The 23920-nt window shown below is 39.9% G+C and overlaps 4 protein-coding genes across 8 annotated transcripts; 1 reads left to right on the top strand and 3 right to left on the bottom strand.

Annotated features, from left to right (window-relative positions):
* The first annotated feature begins 2775 nt into the window (after positions 1-2775).
* On the top strand, positions 2776-5057 carry LOC105694199 (structure-specific endonuclease subunit slx1). Of its 2 annotated transcripts, none has more exons than XM_012414654.1 (4): positions 2776-3728; positions 4070-4121; positions 4196-4771; positions 4921-5057. In XM_012414654.1, the coding sequence occupies exons 1-3, from the start codon at positions 3556-3558 to the stop codon at positions 4745-4747; spliced, it is 777 nt and encodes a 258-aa protein (XP_012270077.1). In that variant the 5' UTR covers positions 2776-3555; the 3' UTR covers positions 4748-4771; positions 4921-5057. The 2 variants fall into 2 exon arrangements, with proteins under 2 accessions (XP_012270077.1, XP_012270086.1); XM_012414663.1 differs by having other exon boundaries at positions 4196-4757; positions 4921-5038.
* Positions 5058-5612: 555 nt separating this feature from the next.
* Positions 5613-6598, bottom strand: LOC105694214. Its single transcript, XM_012414675.2, has 2 exons — positions 6469-6598; positions 5613-5880 (listed from the first exon to the last, which is right to left on the bottom strand). Exons 1-2 carry the CDS (start codon positions 6508-6510, stop codon positions 5647-5649), a joined length of 276 nt encoding a protein of 91 aa, XP_012270098.1. The 5' UTR covers positions 6511-6598; the 3' UTR covers positions 5613-5646.
* A 2429-nt stretch (positions 6599-9027) lies between these two features.
* LOC105703846 (fructose-bisphosphate aldolase) lies at positions 9028-20634 on the bottom strand. 4 transcript variants are annotated; one of them, XM_012432555.2, is made up of 6 exons: positions 20491-20634; positions 14020-14226; positions 12847-13290; positions 11976-12329; positions 10898-11034; positions 9028-10053 (listed from the first exon to the last, which is right to left on the bottom strand). In XM_012432555.2, exons 2-5 carry the CDS (start codon positions 14221-14223, stop codon positions 10939-10941), a joined length of 1098 nt encoding a protein of 365 aa, XP_012287978.1. In that variant the 5' UTR covers positions 14224-14226; positions 20491-20634; the 3' UTR covers positions 9028-10053; positions 10898-10938. The 4 variants fall into 4 exon arrangements, with proteins under 4 accessions (XP_012287978.1, XP_012287987.1, XP_023288479.1 ...); XM_012432564.2 differs by lacking the exon at positions 20491-20634 and adding an exon at positions 18839-18989; XM_023432711.1 differs by lacking the exon at positions 20491-20634 and adding an exon at positions 15251-15398.
* A 684-nt stretch (positions 20635-21318) lies between these two features.
* On the bottom strand, positions 21319-23734 carry LOC105703859 (fructose-bisphosphate aldolase). The gene is made up of 7 exons (XM_012432588.1): positions 23617-23734; positions 23402-23523; positions 22990-23202; positions 22535-22851; positions 22221-22443; positions 21964-22143; positions 21319-21891 (listed from the first exon to the last, which is right to left on the bottom strand). The coding sequence occupies exons 2-7, from the start codon at positions 23438-23440 to the stop codon at positions 21730-21732; spliced, it is 1134 nt and encodes a 377-aa protein (XP_012288011.1). The 5' UTR covers positions 23441-23523; positions 23617-23734; the 3' UTR covers positions 21319-21729.
* Between the last annotated feature and the right edge of the window lie 186 nt (positions 23735-23920).

Below are 23920 nucleotides of genomic sequence, written 5' to 3'. Positions count from 1 at the left end.
CTCCGGCACCCTGCGGCAACACTGCGGACACTCTGCGGCAACTCTGCCGGTCTCTCCAGCAACTCTCCGGCACATTCCGGCACTCTGCGGCATCTCTCCGGCTATCTGCGTCTCTCTGCGACAACTCTCCTGCACCTTTTGGCACTCTCCGGCACTCTACGGTCCTCTGTGGCCCCCTGCGGCACTCTCAGGCACTCACCGACACTCTGCGGCAACTCTCCGGCGCTCTCCGGTACTCCGCGGCACACTCCGGCACTCACCGACACTATGCGGCAACTCTCCGGTACTCTCCGGCAACGCTCCGGCGTTCTCCGGCACTCTCCGGCACTCTCCGGCACTCTTCTGCGTCAATTTTGCGGCAACTCTGCGACAACGATCCGGCACGCTCCGGCAACTCTCCGGTACTTCTCCGGCACTCTCCGGCACTCTGCGTCAATTTTGCGGCAACTCTGCGACAACGATCCGGCACGCTCCGGCAACGCTCCGGCGCTCTCCAGCACGTTTCGGCACTCTACGGCACTCTCCGGCAACTCTCCGGCACTCTTCGGCAATTCTGCGGCCCTCTGCGGCCCTCTCCGGCACTCTGCGGCAACTCTCCGGCACTATCCGGGTCTCTCCGGCAGTCTCCGGCACTCACCGACACTCTGCGGCAACTCTCCGCCACTCTACGGCACTCTCCGGCAACTCCCCAGCAACTCTCCGGTACTCTCCGGCAACTCTCCGGCACTGTATGGCAACTAACTCTCCGCCACTCTCCGACATTCTCCAGCAACTCTCCGGCACTGTCCGGCAACTCTCTGGGACTCTGCGGCAACTCTCCGGCTCTCTACTGCACTTAACACACGCAACGGCACTGTACGGCCTTCGATAACGCTCGACAACGCTCGAAAATGCTCTGAAAATGACCGAGAAACGCTCGAAAAACGATAGATAACGCTCGGAAAACGCTCCATAACGCTCCAAAAGACTCTAAAAACGCTCGGAGACGTAAAAAACGGTCGAAAAACGCTCGATAACCCTTGACAACGCTCGAAACCTCTCTGAAAATTAACGAGAAACGCTCCAAAACTTTCGAAAACGGTCGAAGATCGCTCGATAACGCTCGAAAACGCTTGAAATCGCTCGAAAAAGGCTCGATAATGCTCGAAAACACTCAAAGACGCTCGATAACGCTCGATAACGATAGTAGGGAAATGTAAGAATCATACGCTAAATGACTCGGCGTATATCCGGGGTTAGGTAAGCCTCGGGAGGATTTTTCGCAGCATTCGACTCTCACGCATACTCTTCGAGCGAAGCGCCGAACGCACACATACTCAACGTCTCGACCCGTAGCTTGGCGCTTGTCTGGTTGGGACGCGCGAAGATTTCGAAGAGCGATCGCACTCACGCAGATTCGCTGCATGAGAGTTCCGTACGCGACACCGACGCGTGCCACAAAGTTCCGCATCACGTCGACTTCGAGGCAACAATGTACTTATTTGTAGTAGATAAGTAGATAAAGTTAAATGGAGCGTCACGGGTTTTCTTCCCTTACCATCAAAAGCGAGCAATGTCGGTAAGCATAAGTAAGCCACCACCGTCAACTGCCGCATGGTATTACCATCACGAGTACGTGAACCGCCAACGGCGACTGGTAGATGGTACCACCATCGCGAGTGCGCGGGCTCCTATCAGAAATTCGTTGCGCCGCCCTTGGGGGCAAAAAACGGTGAAAGCTAATGTACGAAACTAGAGGGCAGCACAGGTTGCTATCGACGATCCTGCCCGTGAGCAATCTCCCAACTCATCTCTGTCTGAGATAAGTTGGGTGATCGCTCACGGGCAGAGTCGTGTGGGGTCGTGCGTCCGCCTCCTGTGCTGCCCTCTGGTTTCGTACATTAGCTTTCACCGTTTTTTGTCCCCAACGCCGGCGCAACGAATTTCTGGAAACGGCTCGCACACTTGAGGCGGGCCCGGGACGAAGTCCGGCCATCAACCACCAAGGGCGTGGCGCGCGACGAGCGCGATGCGTTCAGGACGGGGCATACTGTGTTACCCCGTGCTCATTACTGTACTTACTTGGAACGAATAGACGACTACGTCGAAAAATGTTTTAAAACGGTTGAAAATCGGAAAGGTAGACTTTGTGACCAATTCTAGAGCGCACGTGGAAACCCGCTCCTTTTTCTGTAATAATAAAACAATAACTATAGATAAAGTGGTGAAATATATTCGACAATCCCCCCCCCACACTCTATCTATAGTGGTGCCATCTACCAGTTGCCGTTGGCGGCCCACGTACATGTGATAGTAGTACCATGCGGCAATTGACGGTGGTGGTTTACTTACGTTTATCAACACTGCTCGTTGTTGATGGTAAGGGAAGAACACTCGTGGCGTCCTCTTTGACTTTACCCTTCACTTACCTTATTTATTTTATCCGCAAATGATACAGGCGAAACTACAACGTGGGTGCTCGAGAGTTGAGTTATACTTTATATACAATTTTTATAAGCTACGGATATTAATTAAAGAATAATGAATGTTTCCTATGGAGCACATAAAACCTAGATGGAAGCTGATACCCAAGAACATAGCTTGACGTAGCGGTATGACGTCAGGTGTAACGTATGTATGTACGTGTCGCAACTTCAAATTCTTAAGGAAGGGAAGCGTGGGTATGGTTTTTTACGCAAATTTTTTTCGTCATGTTTTACAGTTCATAGCAATCGCACAAAATACATTGCAGTTACGTAATTTTTGATTATGGATTCAGCTTTTCATTATTTGTTTTAATGTCCCTAAGGTGATTTTAATAATGAATGTGAAATTAATTAAAATCGTACCGTATGGTAACAGTATCAATCTTTCTTATGGTTAGTATCATTATTTAGTTACCCATGTTGCTGCCGTTATCTCATTCATTGCAAATATGTTAATTATAATCATCATTTTGAGAATAAGCTCGGAAGTTAAAAATCTCTGGTTCGAGTATTTGTCCCGTACATTAGTAACTTTACTGCAAAACATTTGTCCTGAAATATTCCGCCTCACGGTAAAACAATGGTAATTAACGAAATTTCAATAACATCGTTAAATACCGAGCACGTGAGTCATGAACGACGTGGATCGCACCAGTCGGCAAAAGATAAAAAAAGATGAAAAAACTTTCAAGTATGTACATTGTTGCCCCCGAAGTCGACGCGATGCGGAGCTTTGGGGCACGCGTCGATGTCACGTACGAAACTCCCATGCAACGTATCTGTGTGGCACCGCCATCGCGAGTGCGCGAGCCGCTTCCAGAAATTCGTTGCGCCGTCCTTGGGGGCAAAAAACGGTGAAAACTAACGCAAACTAACGTATGAAAGCAGAGGGCAGGACAGAATGCGATCGCGCGACCCTGCCTGTGAGTAAAGAATACAGATCTCTCCACTGAGTCTCTCTCTCCTAGAGACTTATGAATTCTTTGCTGTGAGCAATGTCTCAACTGATCTCTGGTTTTATAATGTTTTGTGATTTTTAAATATTTCTGAGTTGAATTAATGCGGAAGAAATCGAAAGCATGACATAAAAATGGAAGCCTGCGAGAAGAATTTCTTTGGCGTTTATCTTTTAAATTGTTTGAACCCCAATTATAAAGGCAGGACGTATATAGGTTATACAGTGAATCCCCAACGTAGAATTAAACAGCACAATGCAGGAAAGCATTTTGGTGGTGCCTGCAAAACTAATAATAAAGGACCTTGGTAAGAAAACATGAAAATTCATTCACCAATAAAGTAATAGTTAAATATAAGATTGTTTTTGGTATAAGCTCACCGAGTTTAAGGAACCGATTGTACGCACTTTGAGAACTAATAGTTCTCATATTTAATTGCATGTAAAATCTTAACGCTTAAAATATTAAATTGTACAACCAAAAATTTGGTGTACCTGACTTATTCCATTTGAAATATTTTACATAAGCATGAGACGACTTATGCAGTTATATTGTAAACCCAAAATATATGTGTTATCCAATAAAAGTATTATCTGACAAGCTAAGGTGCCTTGTTTTTACGTTTTTGTTAAATTATGTTGTTTTTAGGACTATGGTATTAATCGTTTATGGATTTCCAAGTTCAACGTCGGCATTGCGAGTACGTATCCAGTTTTAAAAATTATTTGCATTTGGGAAATTATTGTATAAAGATGTTGCTTAACGTACTTTTAGTTTGAGTGGGCTTGGCAGCATCCAGCGATCAGCCGTCGACTAAAACACGTTCCTCGGCGCAAGAGTCGGCAAAAGGTCTTTGATTTTTGCCTTCTTGTTTTATCGGAGATGTTGAAAGTAGGACCCTGGGTTCGTTTGCCTTTAACTTTGCATTGGTTAGATTCTGAATTCGCTGATAAATATTCGTATAGCATTTCGCCACCAATGCACATGCCAATCACCTATGGAAGTGTTACATCTAAAAAGAATACAACAAAGAGTAAAAAAAAAAGGAGCGAAAAAGATACTTTTTACGAGGCCAAAGACTCCTTAGCATTATGTTCTTTATGTGGCTTGATAGTCAATGCCGAGGACAAAGTGACGTGTATCAAGTCTGACTGCCTTCTGGTTGCCCATTTAATTTGTCTGGCTGAGGAATTCTCTAAGGATGAAATGATTCTACCAATCGATGGAATTTGTCCCGCTTGTAAAACAAATGTCTTGTGGGGTGATCTCATTCGCAAAAAAATAGGACATAACTTGCATTTAACGGACAATGATAAAGACGATTAAACACTGTTAGGTAATTGAACTATCGTAAGTAGATAAATAAATGCCCTTTAATTAGTTACATTTGATGCTCAGTGTAATACTGTTATCATAATATTATACATTCTTGTATTGTAAATATATAAACGTAAAATTAATCAACGGAACAATAAAAATAACGTCTGTATTTGTTTCAGTTTGAGATAACAATTGTTTCATGTAGTTAATTAATACGTAATGCTGCGCTTGTTCCCGTTATTCAAGTGCGTATCGGTACCAAACGCTTCGCGCATATTTTATAATAATTGGTAGCCACTACCTAGTTACCTCTCACGGCCTACAATCGATACGCCACAATAAATTCCACGCCCTACAATCGATAACCGTGTTACCGACGTTACACCATTACATAAAGGGAAATCGGACATCGGTATCGTTGCACCAAGGTCAAGGTATTCAAACAAATCAATTTCTTTGATTAAAAATCACTTGGTGCAATCTTCTAATCCACGTTCATAAACAAATTAAAAACAACTCCTGAAAGAATATCTCAAGTACATAAAGAAGATGTACATATAAGTTTGCGAAGAGGCACAAAAGGTACGAAGACTAGAAATGTGTAGAGGTGTTAAACATTGGAGCTGTCGAAACAAAATTCTACGGAGTGCCATTACTACCTTCCATGAGATGAAATATTCAAGAAAGTTGGAGATTACGCATTTTACACTAATTGCATAATTAATTAAGTAATCCTAATCTATACTGCTAAAATAATTTACTATGAGCCTAAATTTAGTGTACTTTTTGCAGCGACATTTTGCTGCAAGACCCATTCGGATTTTTCTTTTTATTGAGACTTTCGCCGTTTTCACGAGCAATTCTTGATTTTGATAATTTCCTCTAATCGTTTGTAGTCATTATTTTCAGAAGAAAGCCGAGGTGTAATCGTCATCACCGTAATCCCCGTACTCGTTGACTCCTGGAGGAACGAAAATCCCTCCAAGAACTCCGGAAAGGTTTTCTCCGAGTCCCATTGATGAAGCTACCCCGAAGACGAGCCTCATCACTACCAGTCTTACGAAATTCACTATATTCGTCTCTTTACTCTGCAAAACTAGTTGCTTCGTGTACTTCTTCTTGCACTCGACAAAGCCGACCTGCAAATCGGGAAGACATTAATTATTAGGCAGGTCAGATACTTATTAAGTACTTCTAAAAGACTTTTGTGTGTTGAAAAAGTGAAAAGAAAAGTGTTTCAGAATTTTTTGACCCACCTAATAAAATTAAGCGAAACGTTTTTTTGCGTCATTATCATTTTTATAGCGCTTGTTTATTTCCGATCAGTAAACGTACTTATTAACAATTTCACGAATGAAAATAAATGCCAAGTACAGAATTATACAACATATTTTAAAGAATATTTCTAAAGATTGCCAATCGATTTGAAATTATTTGGATAATTTATGTACAATTATAATCTAAATGATAGAATGTCATTTCTACGGCGCTTTTTTATTTCCAATCAATAAACGCATTTATTAGAAAACAACGAAAGAAAAGAAATGCCGAGCGTGGAATTCTTCAAAAGATTTTTAACACTAGAACAACTGGCAGATTTTTTTTTATAGGATGAGCTATTTGAAACAAGTCATTTTGACCCGTTCTAGTGTTAAGAAATCATTTCGTAAATTGCGTTCAGTAATTTCACGCTCAAGCTTGGCTTTCATGAAATATTGTCAACTTACGCTTAAAATGAGAAGTCCAAGCATTGCCATCCTCAGCTTCATTTCTTGGGCGGTTTGTCTCTTCTTCTTTTTTAACTTGGGTTTAACGTAAGATTTATATGAATTAACGAGCTTGTGAATTTTTTAGGGTTCTGAAGGCGTATTTAACGGCTCGCCGTAAAATCGTAAACACCGTCAGAATGCGGACTATGAGGAATCCGCTGTTACACGACCTTTAACGAAGAGGTAATACGCAACAAGGCCCTCTTCGTGGTCGAATGGACGATCGGCTCTTGCGACTCAAGAAAAGTGACTGGCCGTGATTGCGAAGCTGAGTTATTCGTACCGTCGTAACGGTACATCTCGAAAAAAGACAACCAGGCCATCTCGCTCTCTTCTTCATAGATACGATAGTGCGATGGTAGATACGGCAGGTACATGCTACCGGTAAATTCAATGGAGAGGCTCCTACGTGCCGGGGGAAATTCATACTCTCCGAAGATTGCACAGAGTTTGTACACAGTGTGCATATCGTGGACCCTCTCCACGGATGGAACGCTCTACTTTTGTCGTGGATTTTCTTAATTTTCTTTCTTTTTCCGGATCCCACTTAGCTTAGATTTATTCGTTCTCGTTTTCAGGCAATTTAATTCAGCGATTGAGTGACGGTTTAAGTAGCTTGACGAACTTGTGCATTATGTGATAAATAGTAAATATTTTAGTGGGATACTTGCTGTGATGCGAACTCTGCCATTTTTATATAGTTAGAAATCGACAGAAATCAGTTATAATATTCCAGATATACAAATATTTCCTTTCTGGTTTTTATTCATAATTTGTGCCGACTGGAGGATTAAAACACGGAATCCGTAAAATGAAAAATATATACAATTTTAGAAACATACTTGGCGAGTCGCGTATAAACTTTATTTTCAATTTTATTGAGCAAAGTTATGCATAGCAATGTTCCTAATGAAATTGAAAATAATAAGGTTATTTGTTGAAATGTGTGCAGTGCGTCAAATGCGTTTTTAAACTTATTTATATATCTTTTTTATTTTATGGCATTTCAGTGAGCACGTTTATTGTAGTTTTATATTGTTTATTGTAAATGGCTTGGGTAATAAAATTACGCACAAAAGAGAAACCCTCACTTTGTTGTTAAATAAGATCGACATAGTGCAATTATGGGATTCGATTCTTACCTTTCCCAGCTAACAATTAATTTTATCTCTATATTTATGATTACGGTATATGTTCATACTTAGTTGTAATAATATGTTAGTGATCAAAATAAGTCGCCCTTCTCTGTTTTTATAGTGTATTTTTTATAACAGTACCGGCATTTGTCATTAACGTCTGAGTTAAAGTACACGTCGTTAACTTTTTCTAATTTTCAAAATTTCATGTTAGAAAAAGTAACGATGGAAACGCGTTAATGCTACGTGCTGCATTTTTCATAATAATATATTAATTATGAAAGTAACCCATGAAAATGTTAGGTAACGATTGATTTTTAATTTTTCTCGGCAACTTTCTTGTAACAAAACCGATTTATGTGATTGCCGACTCGATTTAAGTGTCATCAAGTTTCTCCAGTTTTGAAAAATCCTTATTTGAAGGAGATGGAAACGTTATACTACATTCTGCCCATTTTCTCGTAATACCGAGTACTTGGGAATATCATTTGCCGATTTTTCCGTAATTCGCTGTAACACTTTAAGGATGATTGAAGCCGCGATGTAACTCTATTATTCGTAAGTATCTTACTTAGCAGCGTGATATAGCACAGTGCAACGATGTCAGTAGGAACGTGAATGAACTTTTAACATCCTTATATCCCCCTTGGCAAGTTAATGAGAATGAACTCGGCACGTGGGAAAATACATAGTGCCATTATAATGGCTTAATCCTTATGAAATAAGTTCCCGAGAATTAATCCGCCATAATTTACACTCTCGCGCTGAATTTTCGACATACTTAATTTACCTCTTCCTGGATGATTTTTACGACTTTCAATAATCCACGTCTATGTAATATTAAAATTACCTCTCCATAAAATTTGAATTGTTATTAAATATATATAATACAAAAAGGTTATTCAATATTTTCTCATAAAATTTTCATGGACCAAATGAAAAATTTGTGGTACTCGGAATTAAATGGAAAAGGAAAAGAGATTACAATTAAAAATGGAACTTGGCCAATAAAATGACTTAATCCTTATGAAAAAAATTCCCAAGAATGAATCCGCCATAATTTACATTTTCGCGTTTAATTTTCGGCATACTTAATTTACATCCTTTCCTAGATCATTATTTTTACGACCTTTAATCATTTATGTCTCTGTAATATAAAAATTTACTTCCTACAAAATTTGTATTACGTTATCGAATATATATATTTTAAAGGTTATCCAATATTTCCTCGTGAAATTATTACAGATCAATAAAAAAATTAATAATACTCGGAATTAAATTGAAAAGGAAAAAGGATTCAATGCAAAAGCCTACACAATACCCTCCACAGTGTATTTGGTGACCTAGATTACAATGAAAATATCAGATATATGTATATATATATGTATATGTATATATATTTAACATCGATGTACGAGATATTTTTTCCAATACGTTACTTAAATCTCTACATGGTATACACATTCCATATAAGTTTGTTTATATTTACGTTCAACTCGCTTGCTAACAAACGTTTACACATGACTTTAGACTTTTCGTTTTATACACGTAGAGTACGACGTTGACGCTACAATATAGGTACACATATTTATATATTTATAGGTAAATTCATTTTTTCCCGCTTTCCTCGTGGTGTCGGGCATGTACGAATGTGTCTGCAAATCGAGTCGCTAATTTAAATCGCCTGTTTTTTCACTGTAAAATGGCCGATTGCAAATCTTGTTGCATCTTTTTTAATCCTAGAAACCGAGTTCGAGTGTTTCCTTTATGATAACAAGCAGTGAAGGTTGATTTTTCGATGATTTCCATAATTATTTTTCCATTCCTCCGGAGCTGACTCATTAAAAGATGGCGACGAGACGACAGGAACTTGCAAACCGTTTCCGTCTTTTAACATTCGACCAGCATGATCTACGGATTACAACTCGTGCGATTTATTTATTCTCCATTAAAACATCACAATCTGGTTTTCCGTTTCTAGAATTTGAAGAGGCTATGCAAGATCTCAGATAATCCGACCTAATTGCGTTCGCCGCAACTCGCGACGCTCCAGGATTTATCATTTTCCTTTTTAATTCTACGCTTAAACTAGACAACCATGATTAAAGCAGCTTTATCTCTGAGCATCGGGGAATTAAGTTGACGGTGTTTGTCGTTCGAAATGTCATCTTCAGCAATTTCAAAGTGGCACTCGTCATGACCGATCCTCGACGTCGCGTCTTCCGGCGTCGTTTTCCCCTCCGTTTTTGAGCACCCAGCCAAAAGACAGCAAAAGACGATGAAGTCGACCCTGACCCTCCTTTCAGATGACTCTTTAATACGCATGATTGGCAACGAACAGAGCTGCATCTCCTGCTGCACCTGCGACTCCACCGGCATACTTGCCAAGGGCTGCTTCGCTGTTCGCCTGGAAATGCAAAAAACATTTATTATACATATTTTTTTAAAGGGGATGTGAAAGTGACATCTGAGAGGTCGATCGTTCATGAGATTTCAATTTTTGTTTTAATTATTTATAGATATTTGATAATTTGTTAATAAAAAGTGAAATTCTGTGGGTGTCGGGATCTTCCTTATAGCCTCCATATTCATATTGTAAAGTGTGAAACGATTCGGTGCACCCAGTTCGGAGAAAAGTTTCATGAACGAAACTTTTTTGACGCCACTTGTATGTCACCTTTAAGGGGATGCGAAAGTGGCATCTGAGGGGTCGATCTTTTATGAAACTTTTCTTTGAATTGGGTGTACCGAATCGTTTCACACTTTACAATGTGAATATGGAGTCTATAAAAAAGGTCCTGATACTCATGAAATTTCATTCCTTACAACAAAATTTTTAAAACTCGTATAAACAAATTAAAGAAAAAATTGAAATTTCATGTATTTCAGGACCTTCCTTACAGTCTTTATATTCACATTGTAAAGTTTTAATCGACTCGGTACACCCAGTTCGGAGAAAAGTTTCACGAAAAATTGACCTCTCAGATGTCACTTTCATATCGTCTTAAATTCACTTATTTTTTAATTTTTCTGCTGTCAATAGATAAGCAATGAGTATATACACGACATGAATGCGGAGTAAGGCTCCTATATACTTTTGACGAAGGCACATTCTACAACAGAAAGAGTTTCAGTACCTCACTGAAATTGTTCTTGAGTAACCGTTACAACGCGTGACTTAGAAAAGGAAAAGCATAGAGAATTACATGCGAGGTGACGTGCAAAAAGAGATATAAAAGAAACATACTTACGGGAAATGGACCGTGCCACACGGAAAAGTAGTAAGGGGGTTTTAATAGGCGTGAGATTTGACGAAGAGAGAAGTGTCCGCAGCTTTGCTAGCGATGCTGCCAGCAACGTATTTGCCTTGACAGGCTAAACTATTCGCCTAAAGGAAGCACACAGTAGAACAACACTAAAGGGGTAAACTACAACATAATAACTACAACAAACGAGGAAACAAACTTATACATAAATATAAGGTGTACAGGAAATTCCATGCTGAAGGTTGACGGTTAAATAAGTAATGATAAGAGAGGAAAAGCCATTCAGAAAATAAATAAATTAACTTAATTTCAAACAGTTGTGGATTAAAACTGTTAAAAAATTATTCAGAGGTTTCAATGGAAGCCTTGAAGGGTACGGATGTACGCTGAATAATTAAATATGTCCGCCAATGACTAATTATTTCTCCGTCCTTTTTAAAGGGATATGAAAGTGGCTTCTGAGAAGTCAATAGTTCATGAAACATATCTTCAAACTGGGTGCACCGAATCATTTAAAAATTTACAACATGAATATGGAAGCTGTAATGAAGGTCCTGCTACTCATAAAATTTCAATATTTTTAAATTTATTATTTTGAAAATTTTGTATAAAAAGTGAAATTTCATGTTTTTTCGGGGCCTATTTTACAGCCTCCATGTTGACGTTGTATAATTTGAAACGATTCGGTACACCCAATTCGGAGAAAAGTTTCAAAAACGGGACCTCTTTGACGCCACTTTCGAACCCTCTTAATTATTAAGCAATGATTGATGGGTTCATCAACAATACTTGCTTTCCAATGCACGTTTCTGTTTCTCTAAAATGATGGGTTGCGATTTTACACGTGGGATCTTTTTTAAACTCCATTCTTGGTTTGTTAGTTGGTTTCACACAAGCATCAAGCGCCAAGATAGGATCTAGGCGTTTACAGAAACCTCTGAATTCTAGTACTGCGATCATGCGCAGAGTAGTTTGGAATTAATCACGTAAGATCCGTTTGAAGGGAGGTTAAAAAGAGCGCAAGGAACCCTGAAGAAGATCTGGGGAAGGCCAAAAAGTCTACCTTGGCCCTCTTGAGGAGCTCTTCCTGACCGGCGCCGATCTGATCGGCTTTTCCGCCCCACGCGCGGAGAACGGAAGCCTGAAGAGCGCGACCGTAGCTGAAGGTCAAAGCCCATGGTTTCTTTCCAGGGAACTTGTTGATGGCGTCCAGATTGACGGAGGCCTCTTCCTCGGATTGTCCACCGCTAAGGAAGGTGACTCCCGTGACAGCCGGGGGCACCGTGCGAGAAAGGGCGGTCACTGTGGCGGCAGCGATTTCCTGAGGAGCTGCTTTCTTGGGACAACTCTGGCCGGGAGTTACCATGTTCGGCTTCAGCAGGGTTCCTTCCAGGTACACGTGGTGGTCAGCAAGTGCCTGAAGAATGTTATAACCAATGTTAAATTGTATCATGTTATTTTTGTGGACGTGAATATTTTGCCGCGATACTCTGACGATGTCGTATTTATAAGGAAGGCATTTATGTCCGCCACGGTACATATAACTTGACCGGTACCAGGTTGTACGTGCAACTCAACCGGCACCAAGCTGTACGCCCAACTCAATCGGTGCCAAATTGCACATGCGACTCAACCGAAACCAAATTGTACATACCACTTAACCTATACCATCTTGTACATACAACTCAACCAATATCGTGCTGTTCATACAACTCAACCGATACCATGTTGTACATACAACTCAACCAGTATCAAGCTGTACACTGACGGATATAAATGCCGCCTTGCCTTGACACTGATGACACTAAATTCGCAAGGAAGGCGTTCATGCCTTCACGTACATTCTCAACCGGTACAATGTACATACAGCTCAATCTGGCGGACATAAATACATTGCCACGATGTACTAACGCCATTACACCACTTAATCCCACCTTGTAGACGGCCGCGAGGACCTCCTCGGTGACTTGTTGGCAGCGGGCAAGGTCGTGATCACCATCCGGAAGGATTTCAGGCTCGACGATGGGCACTATCCTGGCGCTCTGGCAGATCGAGGCGTATCTGGCGAGGACGTTTGCGTTCTCCAGAATGGCGAGCTTACTGGGGCAATCCTTCTTGATCTTCAGGACGCACCGCCACTTGGCAAAGTGGCAGCCGTCCTTCTTATACTGCACGCAGCGGGCCTGGAGGTCGTCCAGACCTTGCGTCGTGCATTCGTCGTCGGTGCCGAAGAGCGGCACCACGCCTTTGTCGACCTTGATGCCGGGGATGATGTTGCGCTGCTTCAGGAGCTCCACGAACGGGGTTCCGTCTTCGGCCTTCTGGTACAGGGTCTCGTGGAACAGGATCACGCCAGAAATGTATTGCCCAATGGTGTCCTGAAATGTTACCACAAGAAGATATTATCATCCACCGTAATACCAACATCAATAACAAATAAACATGAAGAAGCGAGTCTCACCCTACCATCCAAAAAAACATCTCAAACGATTCGCTGCGTCCAGTTCAAAGAAAAATGTCATAAACAAGACACCTTTTAACGCCACTTTTACATCACCTTAATCACGTTACTCATTCAGCTGAAATATTGTCAGATGAATAAAATTTAACGTTCCTTTCCCAAGGTTCGCATTCCGACTCTTTTTTCGTGCATTCGAGAGCGAGAATCAAACATATATATATATGTACCCGTGATTATAAAAGTGTAATTCTTTTTGTTGTTAGAATATGAATTTCCCAATATTGCAGTTTAAATGAAAAACACAAAATATCGTATATAAGGATAAGTTTCTTTTTTCCATTTTTTTCTTACACTGAATTTCCTTGAATCAAAGAGATATTTCTTTGAATTGTACCAAAGAAATATTTAGTTTATTCAAATAATAATTAATGTACTCAAATAAATTTTCATAGTTCTGAATAAACGTTACCTCCAATTTATTCGAGTTTATGTTAGTGATGAAATACTTGTACTTTGAATTAACGAAATATTTCTTTAGCACTATTTAAAGAAATATTTCTTTGGTTCAATGATATTTTTCCTTAGTGTAGACCGCTCATAATTACTGGCACACTTTTTGTTAGTAAACATTGACAAGGATACTCACTTTAGGAGCTGTGAAGAGAAGCTGACGATACGCCCTGCGATTGTCTTCGGCGTTTTCCACGCTGATGTCCTTCAGTCGCTTTCCCATGGTCGCGGTAGACTCATCGGCAGCAAGGATTCCTTTCCCAGGAGCGACTATCGCCTCGGCGATGCTCTTCAGCTCCGCCTTCAGCTCCGGGTCGGCCTTCAGATAGGTCTCAGTCATTTTCTGCAAAGAGACGCCATTATCACCTTCGATCTATGTCCACTCTACGAAAATGATATTTCAAAAATGTGTACAATGCCATTGAATATATTTACACTCTAAAAGACAAAATCGTTTGTCTGTGCTGACTTATCCTAATACATATTTAAACAAACTGTACTGTAACATGTAGCAAAAATATTTAATTTCAATTTTTAAGGTGATATGAAAAAGTCATTCTATATACACATATCAAGACGTGAAAATATTTATAAAATCTCTCTTCGAAGCGGGTTTACTGAATCGTTAAAAAATGTACAACATGCATTTGGAGATTGTAAGGAAGGTCCCGACACCCAAGAAATTTCAATTTTTTTTAAATTATCAAAAAATTGTTTATACAATATAGAAATTTCACGGGTATGGAGACTTTCCTTCGGCTTTCCACATTTACGTGGTAGAGTTTCAAACGATTCCATCAACCCAATCCCGAAAAAAGTGTCATAAACGATCAATCGAGGTGCGACTTTCATATCGCCTTAATTAATTTTGTGTATATTTAATTCAGGCGACATGACCCTTTTCATATAAAAATCCTCGCCGTATGAAGTTATCAGTGTTAGTTATTAGTACAGTGAGAAAAAAATATCATTGAACCAAAGAAATATTTTATTAATTAAATGAATAATTATTTGGATCAACTAAACTCGAATAAATTGGATGCAACCATTTCTTTGGAATTATAACAATTTATTTGAGCCAACTAATTATTTATTTGAATTAACAAAATATTTCTCTGGTTCAATTAATTTTTTTCTCTCAGTGTACCTACTTATTCTCATAGCAAAAATGAGGCGTCTATTTATATCGTAGCATGGCCATTAATTAAAGGACTACTGTCAATGGAAGTACTTCTGCACTTTTCACACGTTACAACGAGCTTGAATCCAAGACCGCGTTTGCATGACTCCGAAAAAGTAACACTACCTGCGCATTCTTTAAACACTAGAATTTGCGACAGCATGGTAAAAACAGGAATAAAATTTACAATTCGGTAGCCAAATGTAGCGTCGATTTCAATATCATCTTCGGATGTTGTTGATTTCATTTTTTTTTGCGAGCCTAGAAATACCCTCGATGTCGCCCTTGAAGCTGTGGCGGTTGGGCGGCTTTCTGTTGGAAATTCTGCTCCGACTGGCACGAGCTGATAATGATCTGCTTCCTTTTTATTAACATACATTTTCTTACTCATTTTTATAGAAAAAATTACTAAAAAAATACTATAGAAAAGCAGATAAGCGCGTAACTCGGAGTAGCAAATGAAACTGCTTGCTGCGTGTTTAGCGTCAGTCTAACGGTTATTGTGGCTGCCTATGGCTTCTCTAAGATTTAACCCTTTTAGTGCCGAGCAACGATAGATCGTCGTTTTTCAAGTGCTAACGATTTCGGTCGGCACTAAAAGGGTTAATAGCGCTATCTATATATATTTTGAGGAAGTATAACTGATTTGTACCGGTAGAAATTACCAACAGAGCCGTAATACACTTAAAATGCTGCGCGCAGCTGAGCGGCCTTTGAAAAAGGTTTCGGAGAGCTCAGAGGCGTCCGGAAAATAAGCTATAGAAATTGTTTAAAAGCTTGCTCCACTCAAAATAGTTTTTGAATATCATTTTTTAATAGTTTATGAATCATTTAAGCCAATAAAAAAAAAACGAACGTAAAAATTTCCTGGGTAGTATAATTCCTTAATTATGTTCAAAACGCAAATTGTACCTATTTGTTCATCGAACACAATCGATTATCTTCTCCACTTGCGAATTATCGATTCGAATCTAGATTCGCGTAATAATTCCCAGGCACGACAAGCCCAACAATACGGAGACGTTATACAGAGGTGTTTAACTATCGCTTACAATTAGTACATCCAGACACCAAGATTGAAAAGGAAGTAACCGGAGATAGAAAAAAAGCCTCTAGGGCGGCTGGTGTCCCGGGGCATGGCCCGGGCCCCGGTCGACTACATCTCCCCGGCTGGGCGAGCGAGAGCTCTACACTCCCGGAGGACCGCGGCCCGACTTTGACTGCGGTGCAGTAGCGTAACTGCACCCGGAAGGTACACCACCAAGGGAGGGGGCACGCCGCAATGCACCACGCGCAGACGTCCTGGGCTTTGCGACTTGTTCGCCCTGGCCCTTGCCTCTTCCGCGAATCTCGCCCTCTAACTACCCCCGAGGAGACTCTGAGCTTCGAGATTAACCCTTCCGTTATTACAAGTTACTGAAACTGATCGCTGCGCCGACGTCCCGGAATTTCCGATTTTTATGCTCTGCCACCGACTTCAATCTGTGAGTCTTGTCCTCTAAAAATTTACAAGGAAGCTCTGGACTTGTATATTAACTCTTTCGTTAATAAAAATGAAGAATTTGTAAGAAGGCTTGGCTATTAAGGAGATGTGAAAGTGACTTCAGAAGCGTGAATCGTTCATAAAAATTTTTTACAAACTGGGCGTCCTAAAGCGTTTCAAACTTCACAAAGTGCTTGTGGAGGCTATTAGGAAGATCCTGACACTCGTGAAATTTCATTTTTTATAACAAATTAAAAAAAAATATATGAACGAATTAAAAAAAAAGTGAATTTCATGAGTTTCGGGACCTTCCTTATACTCTCCATTCTTATATTGTAAAGTGTGAATCGATTTGATACACCCAGATTGGAGAAAAGTTTCATGAACGAGAACTCTTTGACGCCACTTTCACATCATCAAAGCCGCGTTTTCTCCACGAACCGTCACCAGATACAATAATGCCACTTGTGTTCCCTTTCTCATCCCTCTTTTCCTTCTTTTCTTGAGTTGCAGTTTTCATACTAAGCTAGCAAACCGCCTCTACTCCAATAGCGATTCTGCGAACAATTTTGTCGTAAAGTGATTGGAAAATTGGCCGCGGGAGATCCATGAACGCGCAAAATGTTTTTATTCCATTCAATCCTACTCCCAGTAGCCGCATAGCAAGAATAATTCTATCATTAATGTCGTATCTTTTTTCAATAAATGGAGAACTAGGAATAGAAATCTTATCCCATTTTCGTCATGAAATAACAATTTTGAAACCCAAGCTGGGCTTTCCAGATTTGGTGAATGTCACATCAGATTTGCATTTTTTGCACACAACAGCTTACGATATAGCGGAGAACACTGCTAAAAAGTTCAAAATTCGGTAACCAAAGCCTTCTTCTTCTACTTCAAAGTCGTCAGGATCGATTGCTGATAATTTTCTAGCCGATGTGCCAACCTTCTCGACGCTTAGCTTCTCCATTTTGTAACGGTTCAACGGCCTCCGCTTTGAAATTTTCGGTCTCTTCAAATTTCTCGCTCAAATGTATTTGGCTCGAAATTCAACCAAGTTTCTTGATTAGAGCATTCCCCTGTTTTTGATTTTTTTTCACTATATACTGGTGTTTTATTTCTCATATTGTTTATGTTATTCACTTCAACACAACGAAATATATAATATATATTCATATAAAACAGAGAAATCAATGGAAAATAGCAAAACGAAGCATCTGCACGGCGTTTCTTGGCAGTTGTACTGACTTATTTACACGTTTATTAAAGCATTAGCGCACCCTGGTGAATTCCTGAGGAACCCTAAGAACCTTTTGCTCTGTAAGTAACAGGGCCATTTATTCTATTTCGAAAGGTGAAAGCGCGCGCGGCGCGTGCTCCGAGGTGCTGCGGTAAAATCGATAATTGAACCTTTTAAACATTTTTTTCACTATAGGACCAACTGCATATTGCTTTTATGATCCTAAAGTATTGTTTAAGCAATAAAACATCGATTTTTTCCGAAATCTTAGAGTGGTGTTACCCCTTAACTCCTTTGTTAAAAAAAAGTGAATATAGCCGATCTACACTGAGGTCCTGGGATTTGCGATTTCCATGCTCTGCCGCCTCCTCTAGTCTGTGAGTTTTATCTTCTAAAAATTTGTACGAAGGCTCTAGACTTGGATATTAACTCTTTTCTTAATAAAAATGAATATAGCCTACCGCTGCGCTGACATCCCGGATTTTGTCATTTTTGTGTTTTATTTCATAAATTTAATCCTCTAACGACTACAGTAATGCATGGCGGAAATTTGCTATTAAATAATAAAGCAAGGATAATACTAAATGATATTAATGTTCCATCGTAAGAATATTTGGATGCTTCCCTAAAAATGCAAGAAAGGGATTCAGCATGATTTCGATGTTTGATTTAAAAATGGACTCATGTTATGGAAATTAACACGTTCAACCCGGCGCTTTTTTTGCCGCCAGGTGAAAGCAATGCCTGTGAACCACCGGTGGTTTATGCCGGGTTGAACGTGTGAAATAAGAATTCTGAAGATCGACAGGCCAGGGTTTATAATTTTGTCCTTGAACTTAGGATCATGTACAAAGAGATGATAACTGTTAGTGACGAGTCCGTCGGTTGTGTTATAGAGCGCGTTATCAAGAATTGTTAAAAATCTACTTGAACGCATTACATATGGGAAGTACATATATATAAGCCGGGCGCGGATGAAAGACAACGAGTGCTTTTAACGTGTGACCAAATAAGCCGTCCTTGACGTCTGGCTTTTTGAGGGAGACATATACCTCTCTCGGTTATTTTCGTGGCGATTTTTATACATCAACCGCGATGCTCCGAAAATAACAGCCACGGGATGGCATCGTCGATCCAGGCTACGCGCGACGCAAAAATCCGAAGGGAGCCCCGATGCGCCGCCATCTTGTTTTCTGCAACCTCCTTCTGTCACCAATATCAGTCACTTTTATTTTCTGCTCCCCCAAAAATACACGTAAAGTATTAAAAATAATATCAAAAATACTCATCCTTCTTTTTCTACCATCTTTCCCATGTATACATAAAAAAAATCCATCGAACCACAGATATATTTATTTGAACAGTACCGACGAAATATTAAGTTAATTTAAAGAATAATTATTTGACTCAAATAAACTCAAACAAATTGTCATAATTCCGAAGAAACGTCGAATCCAATTTATTCGAGTTTATTCTGGTAAAATAATTATTCTTTAAATGAATAAAATATTCCTTTGGTACTAATCGCAAAGTGCGGAAACCCAACATCGAATCGCGCGGCGCACAAAAGCCGCCATCTTGTTTCCTAAGGGTCACCCGCTGGTATTGACTGCTTCCGCTGGCGTCAACGTTATCCCCGCCTAAGATAAAACTAGCAAGGTTTGTGAATGAGCCTCTCAGAGCACGCTACAAGGTATTCGGTCGATAAATAAGGTCGTTGTCGTGTATTCTCCAGCGCAGGCGTGCAAAGGCGAAGGTTTTTCAGCGCGCGCCATTTTGAATGACCGCCCTCCGGGGACCGTCCTCCTCACGTGACCGGTCACGTGCCCCCGCTACAATTTGAAAATGGCGAGTAACCGTTAGAATTGTCCCCCTAATTCCTGAGCGTTATAATGAGATAAAAAAGTAATTCAGATGATTTATTTCGCGTCTAGAGGACGTTTGCCGAAACATACTTCGAATTTCTTAACCGCAGGAATGTATGACGAAATATTGGGAGTTTATTTCCTGAAAATATCTCTCGGAATGTGTATACGTGAGCGAGTGCACGTAGAGAGTTGCGAGTAAAAGTACCGGCAATGTGGACGGTGACCACGTGGTCCTTGCGTCACTTGCAATGAAGAGAGAGGATTACGCGAGACCGTGCAATAGAGTTAGATAAGAGTATTCTGCGTGCGATAGAACGAAATGTCGGGCAGTTCATCGAAGAAGCGTCATTAGGAGTGTAATAATATCGCACAATGTCAGGGTGAGGGTGACTTAACATCGGAAGACTTAGTTTTTAGGCCCTGCCATTAATGAAAGCTTATTCTATAGAATTCAGTGAAATGTGGATCTGAAATAGCGCAACAGGTTTTCCGGTATTACGTGACGCTTCCCATTCATTAAATATCTGGACGTTATTGGTTAAAATAGAAAATTCGTTATGAGACTTTAATAGTCGTTGAATTAAGGTTCATATTTAATGATGATAGATATGAATTATTAAAATAATGAATCAAGGAACGAGATTTAATCAATTTCGGGCGCGACAAGTGCAAACATTGTCGCGACGGGCATTGGGAAAATGTCAGTCAAGGTCAATCACCCTGAACATGGCAAATTCAAGAATTTAGTCGAATATCTCGAATGCATCTCGAATGGCGCGTGGAGGATCGTAGGACGTGGAATTTGAGTGATAAAGAATGATTTGAATGGTACTTACGTGCTTTAGAGGAGGTTCGCGTGGATACGGACAAATGTGAAGGAGAATGCCGTCGAATGGGTGGACGGGGAGTGACTGAGAGCGACTGACGGTTTCAAAGTCTGACTCGCGCCGACGCAGAGGTTATCCCCAGTGACACTCAATCTTTCAAGATGGCGGCGACGCACGCCTTATCTAACAGTTGACCCCACGCGCGGCAAAACAGCTGCAATAACTCCTCTGACTTTAACATTTTTCAGAAATATTAAACCTCCTCTCGGTATTTGTTTAGGCGTCACTCGAACTCTGAATTATCCTTCTTCCTTTCTTTTCTTAACTTCTAGTACCGCACAGATGCCGAATGTCGCGAAAATTTAAATTTCGCGCGTGCTGGAATGGTCAATGACTGCAAATGTTTAACAGCGGGGAGGATTTAATTGAGGTTTGAAATATCGGTTCATTATAGGTCTTTTAAGGAAATGGGTGTATTTTGAGTTGTTTGATGGAAACTTTGATGTTTGACTTGGGGTTTTAGGAAAATTTATTTAATTTCTCGCTTCGGGCGGTAAGATAACCTCAATTGACGAGTCTTGATCCGCGTGAAGGCGATAAGAGCCTTGAATTGAGAACCACCTGTCCAGAGGTCGGTGAAGGTCACCTTCGTTTGACATTCCGACTAATCATTGAATTCTACACCGTTAGGATCAACTTATCCTTCGTCATGTGACGTTCGCCTCCTACACCCTTTACGACCGCTGCAATAAACCCCCGATCTTAGTTCGATTAAGTTAGGTTACGTGCGAGTACTTTCGTAAGTCCCTCGGTACCTGCAATTCAATTATGCGTATATTATCGGCATTCTTTATTTTGCATTATGCTGACATATTTATAATCGTCTAGTGCAAGTGTGCAACAGGAAATCTTTAGTGACAAATATTTTAAAGCTCAATCGCATGTCCTGGGTATATTATGTATACTATATGAATGTTACAATAAACTGGAATTATATATAATATATAAATTGGAAGAGGAGTTCATTAATTTTGTGGCCACTTGTGTGCATGTAGTTGTAGTAGGTTTGGATATATTGCCACAAATTTGTAGATGGTAATGTTTAATTTTTCCCTCGTTTTATCACAGCAGAAGATATTAAATCATTGCGAAAACATGTTTTTTAAATATTTCCGTGTAATCTCAAGTGTTATCAGTTAAGTGCTTGCTACATTTTGACATAGGTGATAAGACGTTATGTTGTTTATTTCATCCTGCAGAGTCTCCAAAGCTTCTGATGCAGTTTTCATTCTCGTTGGTTTCTAGACGTCCCTGTGACGCCAGAGAGTACTCCATTGCATTTTTCAGGAATATTAATTGAGCCTCTTTGGTGTTTTCAAAGTTTCCTGACCAAGCTCTGAATGCAGCATCCTTTGAAGAAACATTTATTTTTATGTAAAGGGTTCTTTATTAATATTTTACATATACTTTAGCTCTACATACCCGTAAAGGTCGTCCGAAGCAGAAACTGAGTACCCAAGGTTTTCTACCCTCGAATGTATTAATTGCATTCAAATTTAATGTAACTTCTTTATCAGATTGTGCACTTCCTAAGAACATGATAGCAGGCACCGCACAAGGAACCGTTCTCTGCAATGCTTTCACTGTGTACTCGGCAATGATCTGATGATTTCAAGAGTAACAAAATGGTACAATAATACCAGTAGTTTATAATATATTTAATATAAATATATTCGTACTTTAGGTAAGCAGTACTTAGGATTATCTTTTCCCGGCATAACCATAGCTGGTCTGAGAATCATGCCTTCTAAATATACTCTGTATTCCATTAGTGAACGAAATAAGATGGACAGCATTTCTTCGTGCACACGCCCAGCTCTGTTTATATCATAATCTCCAGTATTTAGAATTTCAGACTGTACGATAGGAACCAGCCTTGCACTTTGGCATATGCTTGCGTACCTACATACAGCAAAATTCAATACTATGTTCAACTAATAATAATTAATGTTTTTCTAGTACAAGGTACATAATTATGACGATGCCTTCGCACCTGGCTAAAACATGGGCATTTGCTTTCAATGCTAATTGACTTGGTAACCTGTCATTAACATGATATACACATTTCCATTTCGCAAAGTGGCAACCATCTTTTTTATACTGAATGCATCTCTCCTGTAAGTCGTCTAAACCTTGGGTGGTTAATTCATCTTTGGTACCGAACATGTAAGTCAAGCCCTTATCAACTTTTACTCCGGGTATGATGTTTCTTTGGCGTAGGAATTCAGAGAATTCTGAGCCATCCGAGGTCATTTGATGGATTGTTTCGTGGTTCAGGATTACGCCACTTATGTATCGGGCAAGTTCCAACTGTACGAGGAAGGATCGAAAGATAAGGCTTATTTGCTTAAATATTTACTGCACTTGTAGAACTGTGATTTAAAGTTCAGAAAAATATTAATTCCATCCTAATACCAATATTTGTGCTATTCCAATCTTGACACTTATCTTTTCTGTGGAGAACAACATCTGTCTGTAATCCCTTCGAGTCTGTTCGTTATTTTCAATATTGATCTCGTGAAACTTTTTCTCCAGTGTTGATACAGATTCATCCGCAGCAAGCACACCTTTTCCTGCAGCACTCAGAGCTTCTACGATTTTCTTTAATTCTAATCGTAGAGCTGGGTCCAACTCGGTGTATTTTGTGATAGCCGATGTTAACTATTTATTGTTTTTTTTTTAAATGAGTATCGAAACATCTGTGCTATTTATAAAGTACACATCCACTGATACGTAATTCAAGATTTTAGCATTCACATTGTCACTGGTTTTTAAATATTAGATATTTTATGCAAAACGTCACCTTTGTTGTTGACATCGCTTAATATTAATTATAAAATTTAGTTAGTTTCTATTTTACCTTCTCCTTACAGTAACATTTTCCTCTTAATCGAGCCATTTCTTATCTGCAATACCACTTGATAATTTTGTATTAAACAGTTAACGAGATATTGACTTGACATACACAGAATTTTGGTTAAGCTGTCAAAAAGAAAAACAAATGACACTCGACAGATGAATATGCATTTACTGTTTTTAACAGATTCGAAAAGAATGTTTTTGCGATTTACATACGTATATTTGCAGCAGGGTTGGATAAGTATAATGCGTCAAGTAATACACGTGGTTTTCTACACATATAATACGTCCTAGTTTTCTACGCAGACACGAAGTATATTACCCCAACTAAACGTGCAAAGCGCATGCACAATATCGTCAATAGCCAATGAGAGTCTACCTATTTACCTCTAAGAGAGATTCTCATTGGCTATTAAGGGGATTGCACTTTACGCCTCCACAATTCCGCGCACATTCGAATCAGCCTTGGAAATTTGAAATGTATGCGTATACGTGCATTTGACGTTTGTTTACAAGGGCT

This window comes from Orussus abietinus, unplaced genomic scaffold (assembly GCF_000612105.2).
Source record: "Orussus abietinus isolate OABI.00-Male unplaced genomic scaffold, Oabi_2.0 scaffold376, whole genome shotgun sequence".
Taxonomy (NCBI): domain Eukaryota; kingdom Metazoa; phylum Arthropoda; class Insecta; order Hymenoptera; family Orussidae; genus Orussus; species Orussus abietinus.
The sequence above is the reverse complement of the archived record's forward strand: the minus strand, read 5'-3'. Positions and strand labels throughout refer to the sequence as shown.